At 38.8% G+C, this 22,613-nt stretch overlaps 1 protein-coding gene across 3 annotated transcripts in view; it reads left to right on the top strand.

The window, feature by feature from the left end:
* Nucleotides 1–22,100, top strand: part of deptor (DEP domain containing MTOR-interacting protein) — a 38,288-nt gene extending 16,188 nt beyond the window's left edge. For 2 of the 3 annotated variants that reach the window (XM_074654153.1, XM_074654154.1), the window contains exons 6-10: nucleotides 5,664–5,846; nucleotides 7,165–7,302; nucleotides 10,563–10,633; nucleotides 11,021–11,125; nucleotides 17,847–22,100. In XM_074654153.1, coding sequence (XP_074510254.1) covers nucleotides 5,664–5,846; nucleotides 7,165–7,302; nucleotides 10,563–10,633; nucleotides 11,021–11,125; nucleotides 17,847–17,969 — 620 coding nt within the window. In that variant the 3' untranslated portion in view covers nucleotides 17,970–22,100. Of the gene's footprint in view, nucleotides 1–5,663; nucleotides 5,847–7,164; nucleotides 7,303–10,562; nucleotides 10,634–11,020; nucleotides 11,126–11,656; nucleotides 11,827–17,846 lie in introns of those variants that run through there. The other variant, XM_074654155.1, reaches the window with a different exon arrangement.
* The last annotated feature ends 513 nt before the right edge of the window (nucleotides 22,101–22,613 follow it).

Consider the following 22,613-nt stretch of genomic DNA (forward strand, 5'->3'; position numbering starts at 1 on the left):
GGTAATAACCACGAGGAAAATGTGACCTGAATGTCACGGCTATCAGGAGGTCAACAAGTTCCACTGGCTGTGGAGACCGGGGCGATCATGTTACCTGTGAATATGTGATATATATATATATATATATATATACATATGTGTATATATACATATGTGTATATACACTTGTTTTATGTGAGTGGTTCAACTTCTCGTCTTAGCAGTTGTTGAAGAGGTACTGTGACCCTTTTTCTTAAGTAAGTGCTAATACCACAATGTGAAAATACTCCTGCTTTCAAAAAGAAGCATTTTAATTTACTGTAGCTGGTCGAGTTGGAGCTAATTTGACCTACGTTACATACCGTTAGGTTATCAAATCTGTTATAATATCATATTTAATCATATTTTATAAGCTGATCATATATTTAAATATTTCATTAATTTAGCAAACGGCACAATGTAAAAAAAAGAAATCTGTAAAATATGAATGTGGAAAGTAACTAAGTACATTTACTCAAGTATGGTACTTAAGTACAATTTTGAGGTACTTTACTTGATTATTTCTATTTTCTGCTACGTTATACTTCTACTCCATACACATTTGAGAGGGAAATATTGTACTTTTTACTCCATTACATCTATTAGATTAGTTACTAGTTACTTTTCAGAGTAATATTTGACATAAAACACACATGATAAGCTTATAAAATGAAAATACAATATATTGTTCAAGATTAAACCAGTGGTTTCCATTGTTTTTGACTCTTGATCTCTTACGAGAAATCCTTCTGCCTGACCCCTATAGTAGGTTGGCAACCACTGGACTACACTGTATAAAAGTAGTTGTTTAAGTTAAAATGCTGCTTAGACATTGATGAATCTGTATTAACAATCTAATCTAAAATGTCATATTCTTCATAGTAATATGCCAGTCAATGGTAATTGTTCTGCAGAACAACTACTTTTACTTTTGATACTTTAAGTACATTTTTCTAATTATACTTTTGTACTTTTAAGTACAATTTTTAAATGCAGGACTTCTACTTGTAATAGAGTATTTTTACATTGTTGTGTCGGTACTTCTACTGAAGTAAAGGATCTGACTACTTTTTTCACCACTGGTAAAGTAAGTAGTAATTCCAGCTATCAGATAAAAGTAGTGGAGTAAAAAAGTACAATACTCTATCTATCTGAAATGTAGTGGAGTAGAGATATAAAGTAGCGTAAAATGGAAATACTTGAGTAAAGTACCTCAAAACTTTCCGCCACTGAGTTTTAGTTCCAGAGTGAAAACAGAAAAATAACAACTTCATTACAAGGAACAAAAACATTTTTATTAATGTATGACTGTTTTATTTTTCACAGTTAATCATGAAATGTTTAATCAACTTCAAACTATAAAATCCGGGTAGAGACAGGCAGAGATACATTTACTGTGTTAGTACATATTTCACACTGTGCGTCATCACTCCAGTACTGTAGTTCTTTGGGGAGTTTGAGAGGAACTGAAAACCAAAGTGTTTTCTGCTTCTGCTTCGTGTGCAGTATAATCACATAACACGTTACTCCCAGGTGTGAATGTGTGTTTCACAATCAAGCCAATTAAAGCTGTTTGAATGCTTTAGTTATCAGTACAGGCCATAAAATTGTTAATGTCTTCTCGCTGAAAAGGTATTTTGTGGAGATATTAGAACATCGAGTGAATGCAGAACCACACAAGGTAATAGCATGTGTGTGTATACGGCTGTGGGGGGCGTCCTACGATGGTCGTCACTCTCCCCTCTACAGTGAGTCCACGACAGTTTACATTTGAGGTTTTCTTACGTAGATCCTGAATGAGTTTCTGTTGGGTCTAACATGACATGAAATTTGATTTTGACGCTGATGTCTGTGGTTCACAATCGTGTCTGATTAAATTAGGATGTGTATTACTGCAGAGAAGTCACATGGCCTCGGGGCTGGATGTTTTTTATTTCAATTGAACATACAGTATTATGTAGATTTCTTTTAATTTTATCTAGAAATACAGATGGCACTTGACTGCATTTTAAAGATAAATACATGATAGAATAAATCCTATTGAGCTGAGGCATTGAACATGTACAATATAGCCTTCGACACAGCTGGGGGTTGACATGTGGAACTACTTACAGTCGGTATATGTCCGTAAGGAACAATGCATCGTAAAAATACCACTGCCACTTCACTTAGTTGATGTAATACAGAGCCTGATCTGCTTCCTGCCGGCCTCATAGTGTCATCCTCCCTGTGGAAATAACTGCTCCACTAGAAGATATGCAGACTTTGCACTGTTTCATATCATCACATGCCCTTTAGTTACAGTAGGGAGAGTTATTTAAACGAATTTAGTTTTACTGATAATGCGTTTACAAGCCTTCAGTTCCCATTATAAACATGTTGGAGAAGAAGCGATATGCCGGGCAGAGGTCATGCTCACAGATTTATACATGTATAATGTATAGAAGGCCAGTCTGGATGGATCCACATTGTGTTTGGTTATCATTGTTTACTGTGGGACAATATTGTAGCTGTTTTTCTACACTATACATCTGACCAGCTAAGATTAGGGAAGAGGTGGCTTTAAAACAGACCTAAAAGTCACAGATAACATACATACTGTAAGCAAATTAAGAATATAAATCACATGAATGGTCAGGGGAGAGTTGCTGTATCGCTGCCAAAAGCAGGCTGTAATCATACTGGGCAAGGCTTTATACATTAATCTTTAACTGGCACAATATCTTCCTAAATCAGTTTAAACCAGCATTAGAATAATTAGAAAACTAGCAGGAGAAAATAGCATTTCAGCTTTACAGTCGTTCAGTCAGTTTATTGTGGAGAGGAGAGTAAAACACTCCTCTAAAGCATGCTCCATGGTGTGTGTTTTTTCTTTTGTCACATAAAATAAAAGGATTTTGTCAGGTTGACAATAGCTTTGCACCCACAAAAGAACACGTGAACTAACCACAAGTCCAGTGTGTCTTTGTTATTGTACTGAAGGCTGATAAATTAAATGATAACTAAATGAGTAAACAGTAGAAATACACTGGATTAGGCTGTGGCTGTACATATCGGTCAAAGACGTCAGACATAGAACAGTCTGACGTCGAAGGGATGGACAAAGAGTATGTAAATACGGAAAATGTTAAAATGTGTACCCTTCATTGCTCTTTACACATATTCCATTTGTCCTTGATAAAAAAAATAAAAAGATTAAACTGCCTGACAAGGACAGATGCATCATTATTATGTCCTTGTCAGGCAGTTTAATCTTTTTTTATTTTTTTAACAAGGACAAATGGAATATGTGTAAAGAGCAATGAAGGGTACACATTTTCCATATTTACATACTCTTTGTCCATCCCTTCGACGTCAGACTGTTCTATGTCTGACGTCTTTGACCGATATGTACAGCCACAGCCTAATATTACATACTTAATTATACTTTGCTAGTCAAATAAATGGTCTGATAGCTCATCTAATGCACCAAATATCTGGAACAAGCTCCCAGAAACCTGCAGGACCGCTCCAACTCTCACTTCTTTTAAAACAAAGCTTAAAACTTTCCTGTTTGCGGGTGCCTTTTATTCTGACACTGCACTATAACTTTTACTCTTTTGAGTTTTATGCAATTTTAGCTTCTATCCTAGCTTTTATTTTTAGCTTGTTTTTATTTTCTAATCTTTAATGTTTTTATAACTGTTTTAATTATTTCTTGAATGTTTCTGTAAAGCACTTTGAATTGCCGTGTTGTTGAAATGTGCTATACAAATAAAGCTGCTTTGCCTTGCCTAAAGCCCCGATGGATTCATTTCAACCATAGAGTACTTGGTGTACTTAGACACGGGATTTTAGTGAGGATATGTGGAGGAAATATGTATTTCTAATATGCTTACTAGTGCAGCTTGATCTGTTTAAATCATGGAAAGGAAATGGGTGTTTTTAAAAAATAATTTAATTGAGGCTTCAGGATGAGAGTCAGGGTCATATTTGGTCTCTGGATCGGCAAATCCTGGTGAAGGACGTTGGATAAGAAGATCTGCTGCTATAGAGCACCACACTAGATGGGTTGTTGTATTTTTCGGTGGGAAGTGTGTTGATTTAAATTTGGTTACTTATCCTGTATGAATGGGCCTGATGAGTCTTCTAGAAATGACGTTTCAGCCCAGCCAAAACCAGTTTGAATACAGCGTCAGGGGAATGCTGTCTTACTTATTGAACACAGGCTATTGGGCTTCAGTTTCTAAGCAGGTTTCTGATGTACAGTATGTCGCTGAGTGGTTGATGGGCTTGCTTGTATGTAGTATACTTTTGGGGCCCTTCTGTGTGGAGTTTGCAAGCTCTCCCTGTGTTAGCGTGGGTTTTCTCCGGGTTCTCCGGCTTCCTCTCACAGTCCAAAGACACGCAAGTTAGGTTAATTGTTGACTCTAAATTGCCCGTAGGTGTGAATGTGAGCATGAATGGTTGTCTGTCTCTACGTGTCAGCCCTGTGATAGTCTGGCAACCTGTGCAGGGTGTACTCTGCCTTCGCCCAATGTCAGCTTGGATCGGCTCCAGCACCCCCGTGACCCCGACTGGGATAAGCCGTTATGCATAATGGATGGATGGATGGATGGAAGTCTTTCCTGAGACATGAACAAACAAAGCATAAATCAATATCAAAGTAGATAAAAATGGCAATATAACTAAAAGGGAGGTTCACAACAACCAAAAAGGGGCCAATAAATAAAAGTTTTTTTTTATTATTATTATTTTTTTTGCCTTTATTCCATAGTGATAGTTATGAAATGGTGAGAGAGAGGGGATGACACGCAGGAAAGGGCCACGGGTCGGAATCGAACTCCAGGCCGCCCCAATTTTGCAAAAACTGTTTAATATATGACAGCTTTAACTACTCTATATTGAGGACTGTTAACTGTGTGTCTCATCCTGTGAGTTCTAACCTTTTATCTTCCATTTTTTCAAATTCTCAAATATCTTTTTATATCTCTGAATTTAGGATGTACTTTTAAATTCTTTGAACAGAACTAACACTAAAATAAAAGCAGGGCTTGAACATTGACGGTGAAGTGTCCGTTACATGTGGTTTAAATAAAATTGTACTCTGGTATCTCCTCCGTCCAGCTGGTCTTATCGCCTCAGTGGAGGTCGACGCTCTCTGAGGTCTCTTTATGTTTGTTCAGTACAGGTGACCTCAGCTCAGTGGACCGTTTGTTTAGTGCTGCTCAGTTGAGTTCAGCGTTTCAGGCTAAATCTGTGAGTTTTTTTTTTTAGCCAAGCTGACCTGTGGTAAAAATGATCACATATTCCCTTAGTTGTTCAAATAATTTGATTTGTGTGTGAGGCGTTAAGAGTCTGACTCACAACCAGTGTAGAAATACATTTAACAGAGAGAATCAGTCCATTTCTTCATGCATTACGTCGCTCTACCTTCTTCATACTTCATCCTAAAGAAGAGATATGTAGAAGAGATGGTGTTAAGGTTGTTTAGAGAACAACTGCCAAGATTTAGTTTTTCACATCAGTGAATATCCATCATGGCATATGATGAACTTTCAAAAGCCGTTTATGCTTTTTCTACCACCTCTTATTTCTTCCTCTCTCTTTCTCTTTCACAAAACTTATTTATTCCCTCTATGTCCATTTTTTTTCTTTGTCACCAGTCACCAACAAGCACCACTTTGTCGACGGGCCCCTCCTCTACCAGTTCAGGATGAATTTCCGTAGACGCCGGCGGTTGATCGAACTTCTTCACGAGCGCAGCCGCAGCATCCCCGAGAGTCACGACAGCCCCTTCTGTCTGCGCAAACAGAACTCAGATGGAGGCAACACCAGCTTCCTCTCAGGTAGACACTTAACAGTCCTGTCCATCCTTCACCTTTTATTTGTTGCGAGCTATTAGTAGTGGTCAGTTTTCTCATTCTTCTTCTCATTATAAAATTTTAAAGGGGACCTATTATGCTTTTGTAATTTTTCCTTTTCCTTGAGTGTGTTATATAGTTTTTTTGTGCATGTAAAAGGTCTGCAAAGTTATTAAGCCCAAAATGAATGAATGAAGGATGAAAAGAGGTGCTGCAGCACAGCCGGTATGAGAAAAATAACGTGTTTTATGAACATTAAAGCATGTAAACATGTTCTAGTAGAAACCCAAAATACACGTATGCACCTGAAAATGAGCATAATAGGTCCTCTCTAATATTTCCCTTGGTTATTGGATTCTGTCTTCTAGGGGGAGAAAAACACACAGTGGCCTGTTCACCCCTATTGGGTTATCTTCTGTTGACACACATGCACACACACACACACACACGATGACTGGTGTCCTTGGTGGTATTTGCCATATGAAGATAATAGTGCTATTTGTGTTGCTAGGCAGCAGACCATGGTAAAAAGTGCTGAGTCCTGTCTAGTTGACTTGACCTCTGAAAAGTTTGATTTGGTTTTATTCAGATCATACTCATTAAATTCATTTGTTCCCTAATTGGAACTTCTCACAATTTTCACAAAGATATTTACGTGAATGTAAAATGATTGGACAAGGGGTTGCAATTTAGCTGCTCCGCTGTAATCTAAAAGAAAGACTAGCTCTAAAATCCATAAAACACAGAGTCTCCGTCTTCAGCAAGCTTTGGTAATAGATGGACTGGATTTAGAGCTGTGCTTTCATACTGAAGCATCTTTATCTTAATAACTACATTTGGAGACTTTTATCCTCTCTTAAAAACTTGTAACATCATCTATTCAAAGAGGGTTCCTCTGGGAAACATGCATAACTCACAGAGGTAGCTGAAAGTGCTTGTAATTAGCAAACAATGGCAGAGAGAGAAAGAGAGCGGTCCCAGGGGAACAGCTTTGACTGAACTGAAGTGGGCAACCATATCAGGAAAACATGAAGTCGTGGGAAAGAGGTTTACATAACAAATAACATACATAGTTTATACTAATTGAGGGGGATTAAATGAGGGATTTGTCCTCAGAATTGTGAATATTAATGAAGTAAAACGCTCTTATGTAAACACAGCTTTTCATGCTGTTGATTGACCTGCAGGTAGAAAGGCCAAGTTAATAAACTGTCAGATTAATTCCAGTCTATGTCCGGCTTTATTGCTTTCCTCTCCTGTCTGTCTTTAGTCTAACATCTCTCTTTGTCTCTGTCCGTCTCAGTGAGTCCCACTAAAGAGATTAAGGTGGTGGTGGGAGTTCGGCGGAGCAGCATGAGCAGCAGCTGTGGCAGCAGCGGTTATTATAGCAGCAGTCCAACGCTCAGCTGCAGTCCACCGGTTCTGTGCAACCCCAAGTCTGGTGAGTTGACATGGACACACACATACATTGAGTCTGGTTTGTTCACTGTGCAGCTCTTAACAATAAATACTAGATGTGTAACAAGCTCATTCATTTTGTTTCAGTTTATGTCAGCTTTTATAAACGTGGCCTTCAATTAGTTCTTTATTATTCATGTTGTGCGAAATCTGTGATAGACAATGGCAACCCGACAAGTCGTGTTCCTGGTTTTCACCAATTGCACGCAGATCGGCTGTATCAGTCTCCTAAAGAATGTGCATAAATTGGTATAGAAGTGGAAGTGATGTGGTGATATGTTTTGTGTACATACTGACACATTAATGGCTCGTGGGTGAAGCCTACTGATGTTCACATGTTGATCATACCTTAAAATTTGTGTTCTCAAGACACTTAATTCCTCATTTGACTTATTAAGGGGGAGACACTCCAGGCATAAACATCCGTTTTTCAGTCACTGGTCAATTTTGAGCTATTTTGCTTCCATTACATTTCTTTTTTCAGACACTTGGAGAGAAAACATCCAAAATACACATTTAGGTGTTTATTTTACTACACTTTGTTTATTTGTGTCTGTAGAGTTCTCCTAAATTCACCAAAAGTTAGCATTAGATAATGCCTTATTTGCATATTCAAACATACAATTTCAGAAAACTTGTCATACAAAAAATAATTGTCTTAATGTAAGTAATCAACTGGGGAATTTTCATGGAGATATCTATTAGTTAAATTTTTTTACCCTATCCACATGTAGGGTCTTGCAAAATGTGTGGAATTTTTCAATACATATCTTTAAAGACTGTTTTTTTCTCAAAATGAGTTTTTTCCTCATACTGTGAGCCAGAAATCTCCACTTCAGTAGCACTTACATACATCAAACTTAACAGTCTCATTCCTATCTATATTCTGAAGGTTTTTACAGAGGGGGTTTATTCATATATCATTCATAGCTTGTTTTATATAATAATTTATTCCTAAAAACATGCCAAAAATAGTTTTTTTTTATAAAATGAGATATCAAAAACTCCCTCTGTACAAATGTTTGACTCTAATTGGTCAAGGAAATGAAACAAGAATAAGTAATGAACTGGGGAAGTGTCATGGTGATATCTATTACTTAAATGTTACTCTTATTCTTACCTTTTTCACCTACGGTTATCTCCCCTTAAAAAATATACATTTACTTAAAAAAATCATGTTTTTTTCCCACCTCCTGCCATTCATTACTAAACAATTTCACTTTATTTTAGTGCACTCAGAAAGAAATAAAGAAATGTTGAAGAAGAGAAACACTAAATGACCTTGTGTTAACTCCAGAGGACGATCGATATGTGCTGCTTGTAGCGAGTGATAATCATGAATCTTTAGTGGAGATTTGAATGAAGAAGTGGTGCCTTTGAGCTGTGTGTGGGTTTTCTGCTTAGTGTGTCTTACTACTGTGAGGTTTTCTTTGATGTGTTCAATCCAAGCAGAGTCCTTGACAGAGTCTCTTTGTAGCACCGGAGCCCCTCAACATGAGCACTCACACACGCGATACACAATGGACAGGAAAAGGAAGACACACACACACACATAAACTTCCCCCTGCCTCACATTAACCTTAGTAATTGTGCGTAAAACACGATGGGAAGATAAATAGTCCAAAAATATCAAACACTCACAGTAGATGGTACAAAAGTTTTGGTATGCATCTATGAAGCTAGGCAGATAAAAAGATGATGAGGTATTAAAGAGAAGTTGTCCTGTAGATCAGATGAGGATGTCCACAGAGAGATTATGGAAATGTCTAGATCAAGAGGATAAAAAGGTCTCTCTCACTTCACTTCCTGTCTTATCAGATTAGAAAGAAGTATTACACAGACCTCAAGTGATTTGTAAAGAACACACATACTGAACAGTACGCACACGCCGCAGGCTGTCTGAGGGATGAGCTCTCAGGTTCGTGTAGAAGAACTTAATTTAATTCAAGTCATTTTAGCATTTAACATTTACCCACACTTTCTTAATTTATAGGTGTAATAAACAGAGTTTAAAACTGAAGTGAATGTGAATACTCACCTTTTGTGTCAGATTTATCAAGCAGTGCTTACAGTTGGTTGTAGTTTATCAATCAGAATATTTGCTCATTGGACATACAATCACCAAGAAGTGGTGCAATTTCACCAAATATCTGTGGTGAAATCCTGCTGTTTTATAGCACTTACAGTACAGAATAGTGTCATTCATTCATTCATCACACTTGTACCTGTAAACCATGATCATCAGTGATATCGCAATCATTAAACCTCAGAAAGGTAATCGGTAATGATTTAGTTAACAAAGTGTCCCACTTAAGGATTAATAATGGACAGAACATAAACACAGAAAAATAAATATAATGAAAAACAAAAGCAGACTGAATGACAAATAAATAACGAGCAGTTAATTTGAAGTTTAATAATTCGCGTATTATAGATGTGTGTGTGTAACAATGGCTAAAAAACATTAAAGGTACTAAATTCGAAATCCAGAGCATATTGAAGGATTGCTTCCACATGGCAACGGCAGCTATTAGTTCAAACAACTGCAACAGTGTTGACAGAGCTAACAGTGTTTACCTGAGGGGGAACCTGAGGGTGGGTGCTGCGCTTCCACGGTGACGCCGTCAGTCAGGACAGCGTTATTGGCGGTAAATGCCGTATGAGAGCAGTGCAGAGCAGCAGTGATTAGCTATCCAGTGGGGGCATATATTAATTTCATATGTTCACACTTGCTCTAGAAAACCACTTGCTTCGGTGAGATGTGTGCACATTCTCAGCTCACATTCGTCTTTAATGTGACCAGCTTATGTGGGAATTGTTGTGTGCATTTATGCTTTATTCATCTGGCTCCTGGTCTCTGACCAGTCGGCTACATCCTCCCAGCTCTCTGTTTTGTCACATTTTGTACTAATGGAGTGAATTTAAAATGGAATTAAAATATATATTTTTGAGACACAAAAGTCCAGTTAAAGCCGTTGTAGAGTTGGTGTGTTGAAGTGAGTAATGGTTAGGGGAAGTTGGAGGAGGGGATGGAGAGCTATACTGTTTCAGGAAGCGGCGAGCCTCCAGGCCCTGTTAACATGTGACTGACATTAGCACTTTCTAGACATTTGTTAACCAACAGTATTATGTCTGTGTGTTCCTGTGTGTGTGTGTGTGTTTGGGTGTGTGAGCACATATATGTGGTTGTGCCTGATTGTCACGGTAGCAAGTAACATTTTGTGTGTGTGTTTCTCTCAACAGTTCTGAAAAGACAAGTGAGTCCAGAGGAGCTGCAGACACCAGGAGGACCTTTTCTAAAGAAGACATTCACTGTAGGACATACACACACACACACACACACACACACACACACGCTGTAACAAAGACTACTTCAGCATGGATGTTGTCACACTCATACTCATAGTCACACATTCCCGTCTCACGCACACACATCAGGCAGGGTACTAAAGGTCATGTGCATGTGCAGGAAGCTCCAGCGTGTATCTCAGATGAATGTGCGATAAGAAAAGGGACATAAATATTATGTGTATGCAATAATTTATAGACATGGTTTCACAGTGAGGATGTTTTGTTCTTGACTTTTTTAGAACAGTAAATGATGGAGACAATTTAACCACAAAAGGTCCACTTACTAGCTACAACCACACACAGTGAGATATTATCGTGTTAACATTTCATGTCTTCCCGTTGTTCCTCAGATCGTAGGTGACGCTGTGGGCTGGGGCTTTGTGGTGCGAGGCAGCAAACCCTGTCACATCCAGGCTGTGGACCCTGGTGGACCTGCAGCTGCTGCTGGCATGAAGGTAAGGACAGGAAGGTTAGAATGAGGAGGTATTGCAGTTTTTGTTTTACATAATGTGAGGAGTTACTGTGTGTAATCTACTGAGTAGGGCTGTGCCGAATATCATTTTTTGGGCTTCGCAGCTACAGTGAGTAATACGTAAGGGATAATGTACAGCGAGCCAGTCATTGTTGTGAAACCCCGACCGCGGAGGGGTCTCTCATCGCCCTGAAGGGGTTTCTTTCACAACAATGACCCACTAGCTGTACATTATCTCGCTTATTACACGGCTACTTACTTAAGAAATCAATAATTTGACACAAAAACGGTTCGCCAGTCCAACATCAGAGTTGCGCCCATAGCAACAGTCTGCTATACATAGCAACGGTCTGCTATAAAGAAATAACAGACCATAGAATGGTGTGATTGACCAATCAGAATCGTGTATTCAACACAGCTGTGTAATAAGCAAAGGTATTCAAGGCTTTGCGGCGTGGCTGACATGTTCTTCTGTCTGTCTGTCTGTCTCCCTCTCCCCCGTTTCAATGCCCAGGACAGTGCCGCTCCCGCACTACTGTGTACACACACACACGCACCTCTACACACAACAAACAGCAATATCTGTCTGAGAATAACTAATTATAATTAATGTTGAATATGAATTGTGGGATCATTCCTTATTTCATGGGCTATAACAAACTTCTATATATAATAAAACCCGAAACGAAGCATTCGAATACTAATTTGGTGGTTGATTACCATGGCAACGGTCGAAGCTGCGAAGCATTCAGGTCAGCCCTACGACTGAGGCTGCAGTACTGTTGGAGAAATGTGTACGCCTTCGTCTTCTGTGATTTTATTACTCTCTTCATGGCTGTGCACCCACAATGCAACATGAGGGAGCCCTAGATGTTTAAGTCTTAGAGATTAAACTCAATGTTTGCCTTTTATATGAGAGAGAGCATCTTCTGTGCTTAGTCGCTAAGTTGTTTGCAGTATTTTTTTAAATTGATTCATTATTCAGAGTGGGTTGTTAAGTGTGCACTTGAATACAGGCTGTTATATTTAAGTGCAGACTGTGAGAGACGTGTTAGACCGGAATGACAGAGAGAAATAGGGAAGGAATAAAAAGAGGAGTATCCTGTAATGAGGAGGATGGTCGAGACAGGAGCAGAAAGGAGCTGTAAAAGCAGGAAAAGTATTGAGAGAGGAAAACGAGTCATGAAGAGGGAAAACAGGGTAACGGTGGCTCTGCAGCCACAGCTGGCACGAAGGTATGTAAGCAGAGTGGCAGCGAGGAATCCTGGGAATGCAGAGCATGGCGACTTAAACCACAACGTGGAGAGAGGAGGAGAGAGAGCAAGGACGGAATAAAATCCGGAGCCGGAGACAGAAAGAGGAGCAGAGAAAGAGAGGAGGGGGAAACATTAAGTTATTAAGCACATAAACTATTAGTTGAATAATTGATAAACCGTTGCTAATGTCCAGTGGACACTTGAAAGGATGAAGTGAACATTAAAATGTTGCCTCAGGCTTTGAGTATCATCTGTTATGTGTCCAACATGTCAGTGTTTTAGGTGACAATCCTTTAAAAAACGTGAAAATCTGGAGCTACAGGGTTTTTACACATGATTTAAAAGACCATGCCATTTTTCAGTTCAAATTGAAAAAAAATGCTGCATAGCTGCCGCTGTTTGTTCCCCATAATGGCAGCAAAATTAAACTTTGCTGACTAAGTAAAAGAAAGGATTTTAACTCGTCAGTGACGTCAGCAAAAAGACGCTGGAGAGTGAAAAGTGTGGAGGATGAGGAAGGAGGCAGAGGATCTTAAGTATTGGCACCGAAAGAGGAAACAGTCAGTGGAAATAATATCACTTCTGCTTTGTTACTGTTCACTGTCACTATGGAAACATGTGTGTCATGGTTCACAGTCCGTTATAAATGTGTCCTCATAAAGCGTGTGTGTATGTGGGATTAGTTCCTGAGTGATTGTGGGACATACTGTGAAGACGTCTTGTAACAAATTTCTCCAAATTTTCATCTTTTGTGTGTTTTCGTTTTTCATTTAGTATAAAAGGTAGTATCATCTTTAATGTGCCAAAAGCAAAAAAAAAAAAAATACAAAACCAGAATATTAGGTTAGAAATATGCGATTTTCACTCACAGCAGTGTGTGCTACAGCATCACCAGTTTATTTATTAGGAGTTCAGTTCAGTTCCTAGAAAGGTTGGTCCGATTCCACCTCACCTGAGCAGTTTTATTGATGTGTAATTATTAAGCAGTAACACAATACAGCCGAGGGAATGCCGTGCTGTGAGGTGTTGGCACCGCGATCCAGGCAAAAGGCCAAAGGAGAAACTAACACACCTTGAGCTCGGGGGGAGGTAGTAAAAAGCACCATGAAGCTCATTTCTCAACATACACACACACACACACACACACTTTCAAATACTGTGCGTCTCTGTATCTTTTTCCAGTTCACACAGACACACACATCAGCATCGTCTCGACCATAATGGATCCGAGCACTTATGTAACTGTCCAATACATCACTGTTAGAGCCTCTTCTAATGCACTTTTATAAAGCAGCAGGTAGAGCACGGCGGGTGTTTGTCTCATTTTGTGTCCATTTGTGCATCCTGTATTGTACTGCAAGCTTGCACACCATTACGAGTTTGTACTGAACTATGTGTTCTGTTACATTATTTGTACCACACCCTAGAATCGACCATTTAAAGATTAAACCCCCCCCCCCCCAATATTTTTATTGAATTTTAACATAACACAAATAAATACGCAATCTTTGACCAGGTAACTATGATTAAGATTAGACGATTTAAAGGTTGGATGAATCAGGAACTGTTGTGATCTCCAAATACTATGTGCAAGAGTAAATTGATTGTGATGAAGATACACAATTATGACCAGTTGAGACATGCAGTCTGACTCTCTCTCAAAGGTGCTCTATACGATATTCAGAGCATTAATATAGCAGCAAGCAAACTATTTGCTATGTAATGATAAAGAGGAGTAAAGTCTACCTGAGCAGAGAATGAAGTTGCTCTCCCTCTGTGTGTGTTGTAATCTGAGCTTCTCCTTGCGTTTATTGACATTGCCGGGCCGGCTGTGCGTGCTTTTAGTGCATGTTCGTGCATGTGAGCGTACCCCACTGGCTAGCTCACGGCCGCTGCTCTCATACAGCGGTTACAGCTGATTATACGGCCGACGGTGCCGTTGCGGAAGCATAGCACACACACCCTCCTGTTCCCAGATTAACACTGTTAGCTCTGTCAGCAGTGTTGCTGTCATTTCCGCTGTTAGCGCTGTAAGCATCGTTGCCTACGAGCCGTCAGCTCAGTCGTCGTTAGTTGAGAGCCGTGTGGCGGCAATAGAAATGCTCCCAGTCTCGCATTAAGCACCTTTAAAGGAAAGGTTGGACATTTTGGGAAATATTCTAATACGCTAATTCTTGCTAAGATCCTGGAGTCTTTTTGTCACTGTGAGGTTGCCGGAAAACCAGAAGATTAATGTGTTAATTAGTGATCTTAAAAAACAGGCTTTGTGTCTCCCCAATTTATTTTAAATTTGGGCCATATTTCTTCCAGATTGCATTGATAGATGTAGTATGAGGAGGGTCAAGACGCCTGATTATTGGCCAGATTATTATCGATCTGTCTGTCGGACGATTGGTTGGATTCATCCATTCATCCATTCATTCTCGGCAAGAATGCAAAGAAGCGTATTTTACAAAATGCCGAACAACTTCTTTAAAACGCCAAACCTACCGTGTGTTGTTTCAATTCAGTCAGTTACTGTTTCTGACTTTCTGATTCCTCAAGGGATATATATGCAAGTATGGCCTCAGGTCATCCATCACCTGAGTATTTTTGTAAAGATATTCTCTACCTTGCGTCCAGCTGTTATTGCTGAATGAATATCTCAGCATGGCCTCTAATCCGTGTGTTATTTATTCTCTCTCTACGTCTTTTCTTCATGCCCATTTCTGTCTGTTTCCTTCCTCTGTATGAGAGTGATTTTAACCCTCTGAGTGCAAGGAGCCAGCGAGTCCAGCTGGGCCACAGCCAAGACTAACAACCACGCAGCCTGAAAGCAGAGAAGCATCAGTGGGAGAGAAAGAGGGGGAGGTGTTGGAGTTGGAGAGAGTTAAAGAGCTTTAAAGGAAAGGGAGAGAGAAATGAATAGAAGTGAAAAGAAATAGAGTATCCAGAGTTCTCTGACTTTGCAAGTAGGCTGCAGAGGTTTAGATGCGATTACAGTGAGAGTCGGAAATTCTTCTGCAGCGCAGGATTAACAGTCTGTCCTTTTTTCCCTTTCCTCTATCACTCTTTTAATCTCTTTTTCCTCTTATGCCATCTGCCTATTCTGATCTCTCCTTTCCTGAAATATTCATCAAGGCCGGAAAAATCTTGAGTAGCAATTGCTGTGAAAATAAATAAACAGTAACCTGTACGTAACATCAGTTTACGTAAGGAACACTCCCGGTTTTAATAGCTGCTCCCTGTAAAAATGTTTCCTGAGTCGAGCGCCCATGAAACACATCTGTAAAAGTTTTTCTTCCACCGTCACTCAGCAGCCTACGTCTGCGCTTTGTTGATTAATAGGCAATATAAATATCAGAGTGATTATGTGCTTTTGTTCTCTGTGTCATGCCTCAAACCTTTTTGCGTCTTGCAGAGCTTTTGAAAAACGTTTGGGAGCCAATGAAATGGGACTGTTTGTGTGTGCGCCTGTAATAGCTTGCAAAAAAGCCAAACCAGACCACAGAAATGGCAAGATTATGTTGCAAGAGCAGCAGCTAGAAGGCAGCTCAGACAACAAGCCTCATTTCTATCAGAGCTGCTGAGTTGGAGCAGCGGTTAAATGACGATAAGGGAGGCAGGGTGCTGGCGTGACACGGGAGTGATTTGAGCGTGGCTGTCATTTTGAACCTGGTTGTAATTTATGTTAAATAAACACTGATAGTGTTGCCTGTTTCTTTTTTACCGTGGGAACTTTGAGTATGTTGTCATTTCTGTGTGTTGTCTTACTGAGGCATGGTCTGATTGGTTACGTTTGTTGGCTTTGTTGGCTGCGGCACTGTGAGTGGACAAGTGTTTTGTTGCACTTACAATGTGGTTCTGAAGTGTTCGGAGCCTGAGTATAACAGCGTGGCCGGATTAACCCGTTTGGGGGCCTCAGGGCGAAAGTGACCTGAGGCAACATGTAAGCAAAAAACTGAAGTTCCTTTTTGAAGTATACTTCGACATCTGGGAAATATGCTTATTTGCATTTTTGCCGAGAGTTAGATGAGAAGAATGATACCGCTCTCTTATCTGTCCCTTGCCAGGCGGTGGACACGGTGGACAAGTGGAGACTCGGCAGTAAAATGTCAAACTGTCTTTGTTTTTACACTTTTTTTTTTTTTTTTCTACGGATGAAACAAGCAAGATATAACGTTTGTTATGTATCATCCCTGGCCAAATGATGGTCTAAGTCTCCAACTGATGGCTCACAGCCTTTATTTGCTCCAAAAACAATATACTGCGACCACATTGTAAACACACTGTCAGAGCTACGGAGAAAACAAACAAAAACAAAATATTACCATTTTTAATCTTTACACAAATGACAAGCTCTGATAGAGTGCTACAGATAAGCCTATTTAACTTTAAAGGAACTTATTAGTCTTCCTGTAAACCTTTAATTACACATAAAATGCAGCTGTAACGCAGAGTTTAACTCTTTTTAACTAAGCAAAAACTATGAAATTCCATTAAAAAGTCACTTCTTATCGATCTTAGTAAGAAACAAACATGGACAAACCTTGTGCCCTTATCAACCAGGTGCTAAACAATAAAACTGTATGACACATTCCTTCTTTGGGAAGACACCACGACAGACATGTTTATTGATTGTCTTTACTTCTTACCAGAATTACACTTTCAAAATAAAAGCACCTGTCTTAACTAACAGGTTCTATTACCGGTGTTACCCTTTCAAAATAAAATCGCCCTTATAAAGTAATACGATCAAATTGGCATTAATAAACACTTACAAACTTAAAAAAATAATACTATAATACACTGTACCATACCAAGGTCATTTACATGTTATATGTCAGCTTTAGAGGGGCTGGTAGGTGGATTTTGTTACCGTTGGACAGAACCAGGCTAGCTGTTTCCCCCTGTTTCCAGTCTTTGTGCTAAACTAAGCTAACCACCTGCTGGGTCCAGCTACATATTTACAGTACAGACATGGGTGTGGTATTAATCCTCTCATTGAAGTCTTGGTAAGAAAGCTTATTACAGCTCATTACAGGCCCTGTTGATATATACTTTAGTTAAGCATATTCCCCAAATAGATTAGCAAAAATTAGTTGACACACACGGAGTAAGCCTGAAGCTTTGGAAGCCCTTGAAGCTCGGGGCCCAGGAGGAAATTAAGCCTTGAAGACAGTTATGAATGAAGACCCAGAATCATAGTAAAAAGCACTAAAAATGTCCATAGAAACTTCTCAAACCACTCCTGCAACATAATCCACTCCTCCACCACAGATCAAATGCTGATGATGTTCTAAACACTGCATTGCCGAATACACTATTTCCACATCTTGCTATCGTCCTCCCATATTTCCAATGATGAGCATTTTATTCCCCAAAGATACATTCTCAGTGAAGTATTACTTGTGAGTCCCTTATTTCACTCTTCCTCTCCTCTCCTCTCTCTGTCCGTCTTCTCTTCAGGTGTGTCACTTTGTGGTGTCGGTGAACGGGCTGAACGTACTCTCTCACGACTACCGGACCGTCAGCAACCTGATCCTAACCGGACCCAGGACAATCGTCATGGAGGTGATGGAGGAGGCATAAGTTTTGAGGAGAGCCGTGACAGAATCCCTCCCAGATGAGTAGTGCAGTAATAATAACAACGTGGGGACTACAAGGTTTAGTACTTGACCTCAAAACCACAGCGACAGACTGAGCAACGCGGACGACTTGAAACGCAACTCTCTCTGTTCCAGCATTGTTTGGACAAGGCGGATGACTGAGAGACTGGAGTGTGTTTAAGAAAGTGTGGATTCAAGTCAAGTAAATGATTCAAGCTGCAGACAAAACACAACACAGGTTGTACTATCTTTGAATTTAGAGGCGCACGCATAAAAGAGGGAAAGTGCAAGAGCCTCCACCTCTACAGATGGTGATCCAACTGCTTCAATGGGACTCTTAATGAAGAGGTCCAAGACTTTATGTAGGAGGACGACCCATGTTCTCTGCTTTTTGTTTGAGTTTCCAAACCAGAACTGTTTTATGAATCTGTTGCTGAACACAAGTGTTTTAAATGACGATAGATAGTTTGTTAGAACCAGGAGATAAACAAGTTCATGCTGAAAGTGTAACAATAAGGAAGAATATTTCATGCTGACACATTCAGTGACCTCTAGCCCAGTTAGTCTCCAACCAGGGACTGAAGCTCCTGATGGCTCGACACTGCCCCCTGCTGGGAGAGACACAGAGAGAGAGAGAGAGGGAGCATTTATACCACAACTACGTAAATCAAGTCTTTGGTTTCAGAGTGTATTTCCTTGCTTGGGGAACCAGTGTGTTAAATAGAAAAAATACACTTTCTATGAAGACCATGTCTATAACGCATTGTAAACATACTTACAATGCGTTATAATCTGCTTATAGCACTCTATAATCATAGTTATAAGCACTCATAAATATTGATCATGTTTAATAATAATCACAACACATTACAAAGCATTTTATAATGACTTATTATCATAATACTTTATAATTGCTGGTCACTCACTGACTTTTATTTTTGCAAGGATCATAGTGTATTATAAATCCATAGTTGTAATACATTATAATGCATTATGATCACTGTTATAATGCATTATAATGTGATTAGAAGTTACTCTTAAGTGGTCATTGTTTGCTTTAAGTAAAGTTGAAATTTATTTCACAACGTTTTGTCACTTACGCTGAATTCACACGCAGAAATAATTATATTTTTCGGCGGCCGGGAGGGTTGCCCGGTGTGTTGTTTCAGTCGGGAAGAACTTCTTTGTAACATAGGTCAACATGTCACAGTTGTCACAGGATCTGTTTACTGATTGGAGGCGCACTTGCCGCACTTCACCACTAAAAGGTGCATTTAAAAAAAGATTATAATGTATTACTATTGGAATTATAAGATACTATGATCCTTGCTAAGAAATGTCAGTGAGTGACCAGCAACTATGAAGTATTATGATACTTGACCTTATAAGTCATTGTAAGATGCTTTGTAATGTGTTATGATTATTGTTATAAATAATTATGTTGAACCATGTATGTACCGATTATGTATTTGAGTGCTTCTAACTATAATTATACAGTGCTATGAGCAGATCATAACGTATTATAAGTATGTTTATAATGCATTATAGACATGGGTGTCATAGAAATTGTTACCCACATTTCTACCCTCGTCGTGTGAAAGAAATTAACAAATAAATTGATTCCCAGGTAGATTTAGGTTTAGCTATTAGGACTTAGTTAATTGCATAATAAAAAAGCGGTGATGAACTGTATGTGACATTAACAGGCACAATGTACTGTATATAGAAAAGTTAGGAAAGACTTAAGGCACAAACAAAGAAGTCCTGCTTTAAAAAACGGTTAATTATTGTGCAAATTAAAACAAGCTACAGCACAGACAACATCTTGGAGACTTTCTAGATAATTGTATTTGAAGGATTAGTTACCCCTGATCTCTATTACTATCTTTTAGTTTGTTGTTTTTAAGATGACACATGATATGCAAACCAGAAACGTCCACATTGACATCAGATGTCATTATTTGTAAGAGGTAGTTAAAAAGAATAAGAACTCAGAGAGCAAGTCTCCTTTTGTTATATGTACTAAAATATATCTAAAATATTAAGGAGAATTAGAAAATATTCCTAAGACGTGTTGCATTTATTGCATAAAAACAAAAGACGGTGTGTTTAATACCAGTGGCAATGCTAAATAAATCCTAAACTTTAATTGGCGTTGTGTTATGCCAACCAAATTTAATTTGGAAACGTAACAGTAGTTGACCTTAAATATAGAAAATGTATCTGTGTATTATTTTATGATTGAAGAATTGAAGGGTAGGATGACTGAGCATGTTTTAGACAAAACAACACTGCCTGGTTCATTGAATATGTACTTAGTTTAGTCCTGAAGGGAAATTATTACTAAATACAAATGCAGTCAACTTTTTATATATTCAGGAAATCTTTATTGCCAAACTGTAGAATTAACACAGTGTATGATGTCACAGTAAACTGCCTCCAAGTCTCTTAAGTGAGTTATTCAGTGGACGATTAATTTCCTCGATGTGCTTCGATGTTGTACGCAGTGAAACGCATGATTCCTGTAAATCTGTGCTTATGTAGCATTTAGCTTCTAATCCTTCTTCAGTCTATTGACTTGTAGGACTGAGTTATTATCTGACGAATCATTTCGGAAGTAAAGTAGATTTGTGTCTTCAAAACTCTTTGTTCCCAACGTGCTTTCTGCGCCGCTCTCCCATTTCACAGGAGAATAGATAGATAACGGAACAAAACCTCCTCAACTGTATAAATAAGAAGTTTATAAAGTTGTTCTGTAATATTTTACGGACATTGGTGATGATCTCTGGTTGATAAACATTAATTTTTTCTTAGTTGCTGATCTCAGAACTGTCCACTCATGTTGTTTTAGGGTGATGCCATACAACATTTTAACATTGTTCATGTAAAGGTCATGGATAGTTTTGGGTTTGCTGTGTTTGGAGAAGATATAATAGGAACCCTGGACTCACAGATTTTAAGATTTTAGACTTTTTCAGATTTCTTTTAGTTGACAAAAACACGGGTTTTTATTAATCTACTGTAGAGATGTCATCAGTCTTTAACAGCTGATATCTACACTTTCTTTAATTAAAAACTCACCTACCTGCAGTTTTCAGTATTTGTTCCTTTAACTGGACATGATCTGGCTGAAAGGTGGTGATTCTGATAACAGAGATGGAAAATGTTGCCTGAAAGATGTTTGAAAAGTTTGATTATTATGGTCACAGTTGAGTTTTGGTAAATAGAAATATGCAGACGTGTCAAACATGTCCCTTCACATGTTTTAGAAAGTCTAGAAGAAGAAAGTCTTCGTGGTCATTAGTTGGTTGAAACGGGTTCACTGACTGTTAAACAATAAGCCTGAAAGCATCATGCCTTAAGACCTCATTTTGCTGCTACTGGTCATCTAATCTCTTGTTCTGTTCCCAGATCTGTTTATCTCTGACTTTCGTTGCACCATGCAGGCGATCATGCGTCAGTTCTGTTGACAATCAGTGTTTCATGGACACCACCTTCATATAGCACAACAGCAACGGTGTGACAGAATGTATTTCACCGCCTCCTTCTACGTTGTGCTGTTGATATATCGTCAGTTTTATACTCTGATGATTGGTTCAATCGTTTAATTAAAGGGATTCTTTTCGCTTCATGAGGCCGGAGTGAGGGCCCAAACATGTTCGGTGTGTTTGTTTTCTCCGCTATCAGAGATTGAATGTCAAGTTTGACGACAGTATAAGCTCTCAGTACCGCGGTCTGTTTCTGACGGATCAGCTAAAGCTCCTTCTGGTGATCTGATGTATTAAACAGTTGATTAAGTGTTTAATAAACAAACTGATTTGACTCTGTGCTTATTATCGTTTCATCTTTAGGACTGTTTAAATAATAATTGACATGATTTTAGGCTCACATTTTGGCTTTTAGGTCTGATTTAGTGCTAATCGACTGTACCTGTCTACAAATCACTCAAAAGCATGTATTTTGTTTAAATGCTATTAATAATACAAAATATTATTAATGGAACTATAACTGCAGACTTGGAAAAATGGTAGTCTTTCTCTATAAGTTTATTTAGTTGCTATTTGCACGTGTATTACTGTCATTTTTAGTGCGTAGAAATAAAGCAAGCCTCTGATAGACCTGTCTTCGTTCTATTTTTTATTTTGCACAGTCAAATTAAAAGGCAACTTCAACTACAGAGGTAGATTAAAAAAAATTTCCCCATCATACTTTCTTCCATTATCACATGGTTCGCAAGGTTGCATTAACATGTAGCCTAATCTGTGAACAACTAGTCTGGTTTTTCCTCTTTTCAGATTGGCTAAAAGTACAATGTGCACCTCCTGATCTCCCTCTCTCTCTGATATTTTATAAGGCAATGGTTCCCAAATTTGTGAGGTCACCAGATTAAAGACATAAAGAGAAAAATATTGTCTTTAATTAGGGTTGTCAATGTTAATGCGATAATAATGCGTTAATGCAAATTGTTTTAACGCCACTTATTTCTTTAACACGTTAACACAATCAATCTTTCTGAGGTTGTCATACAAGGAGGAGGAGAAGGAGGCTAAATAACCCCGAGGCCTGTTGAAGGAGGCTGGGTCACGCTTCATGAACGCGTCATATCTTTGGGGTACCACACATGCGC

Source organism: Sebastes fasciatus, chromosome 12 (assembly GCF_043250625.1).
Source record: "Sebastes fasciatus isolate fSebFas1 chromosome 12, fSebFas1.pri, whole genome shotgun sequence".
Lineage (NCBI taxonomy): Eukaryota > Metazoa > Chordata > Actinopteri > Perciformes > Sebastidae > Sebastes > Sebastes fasciatus.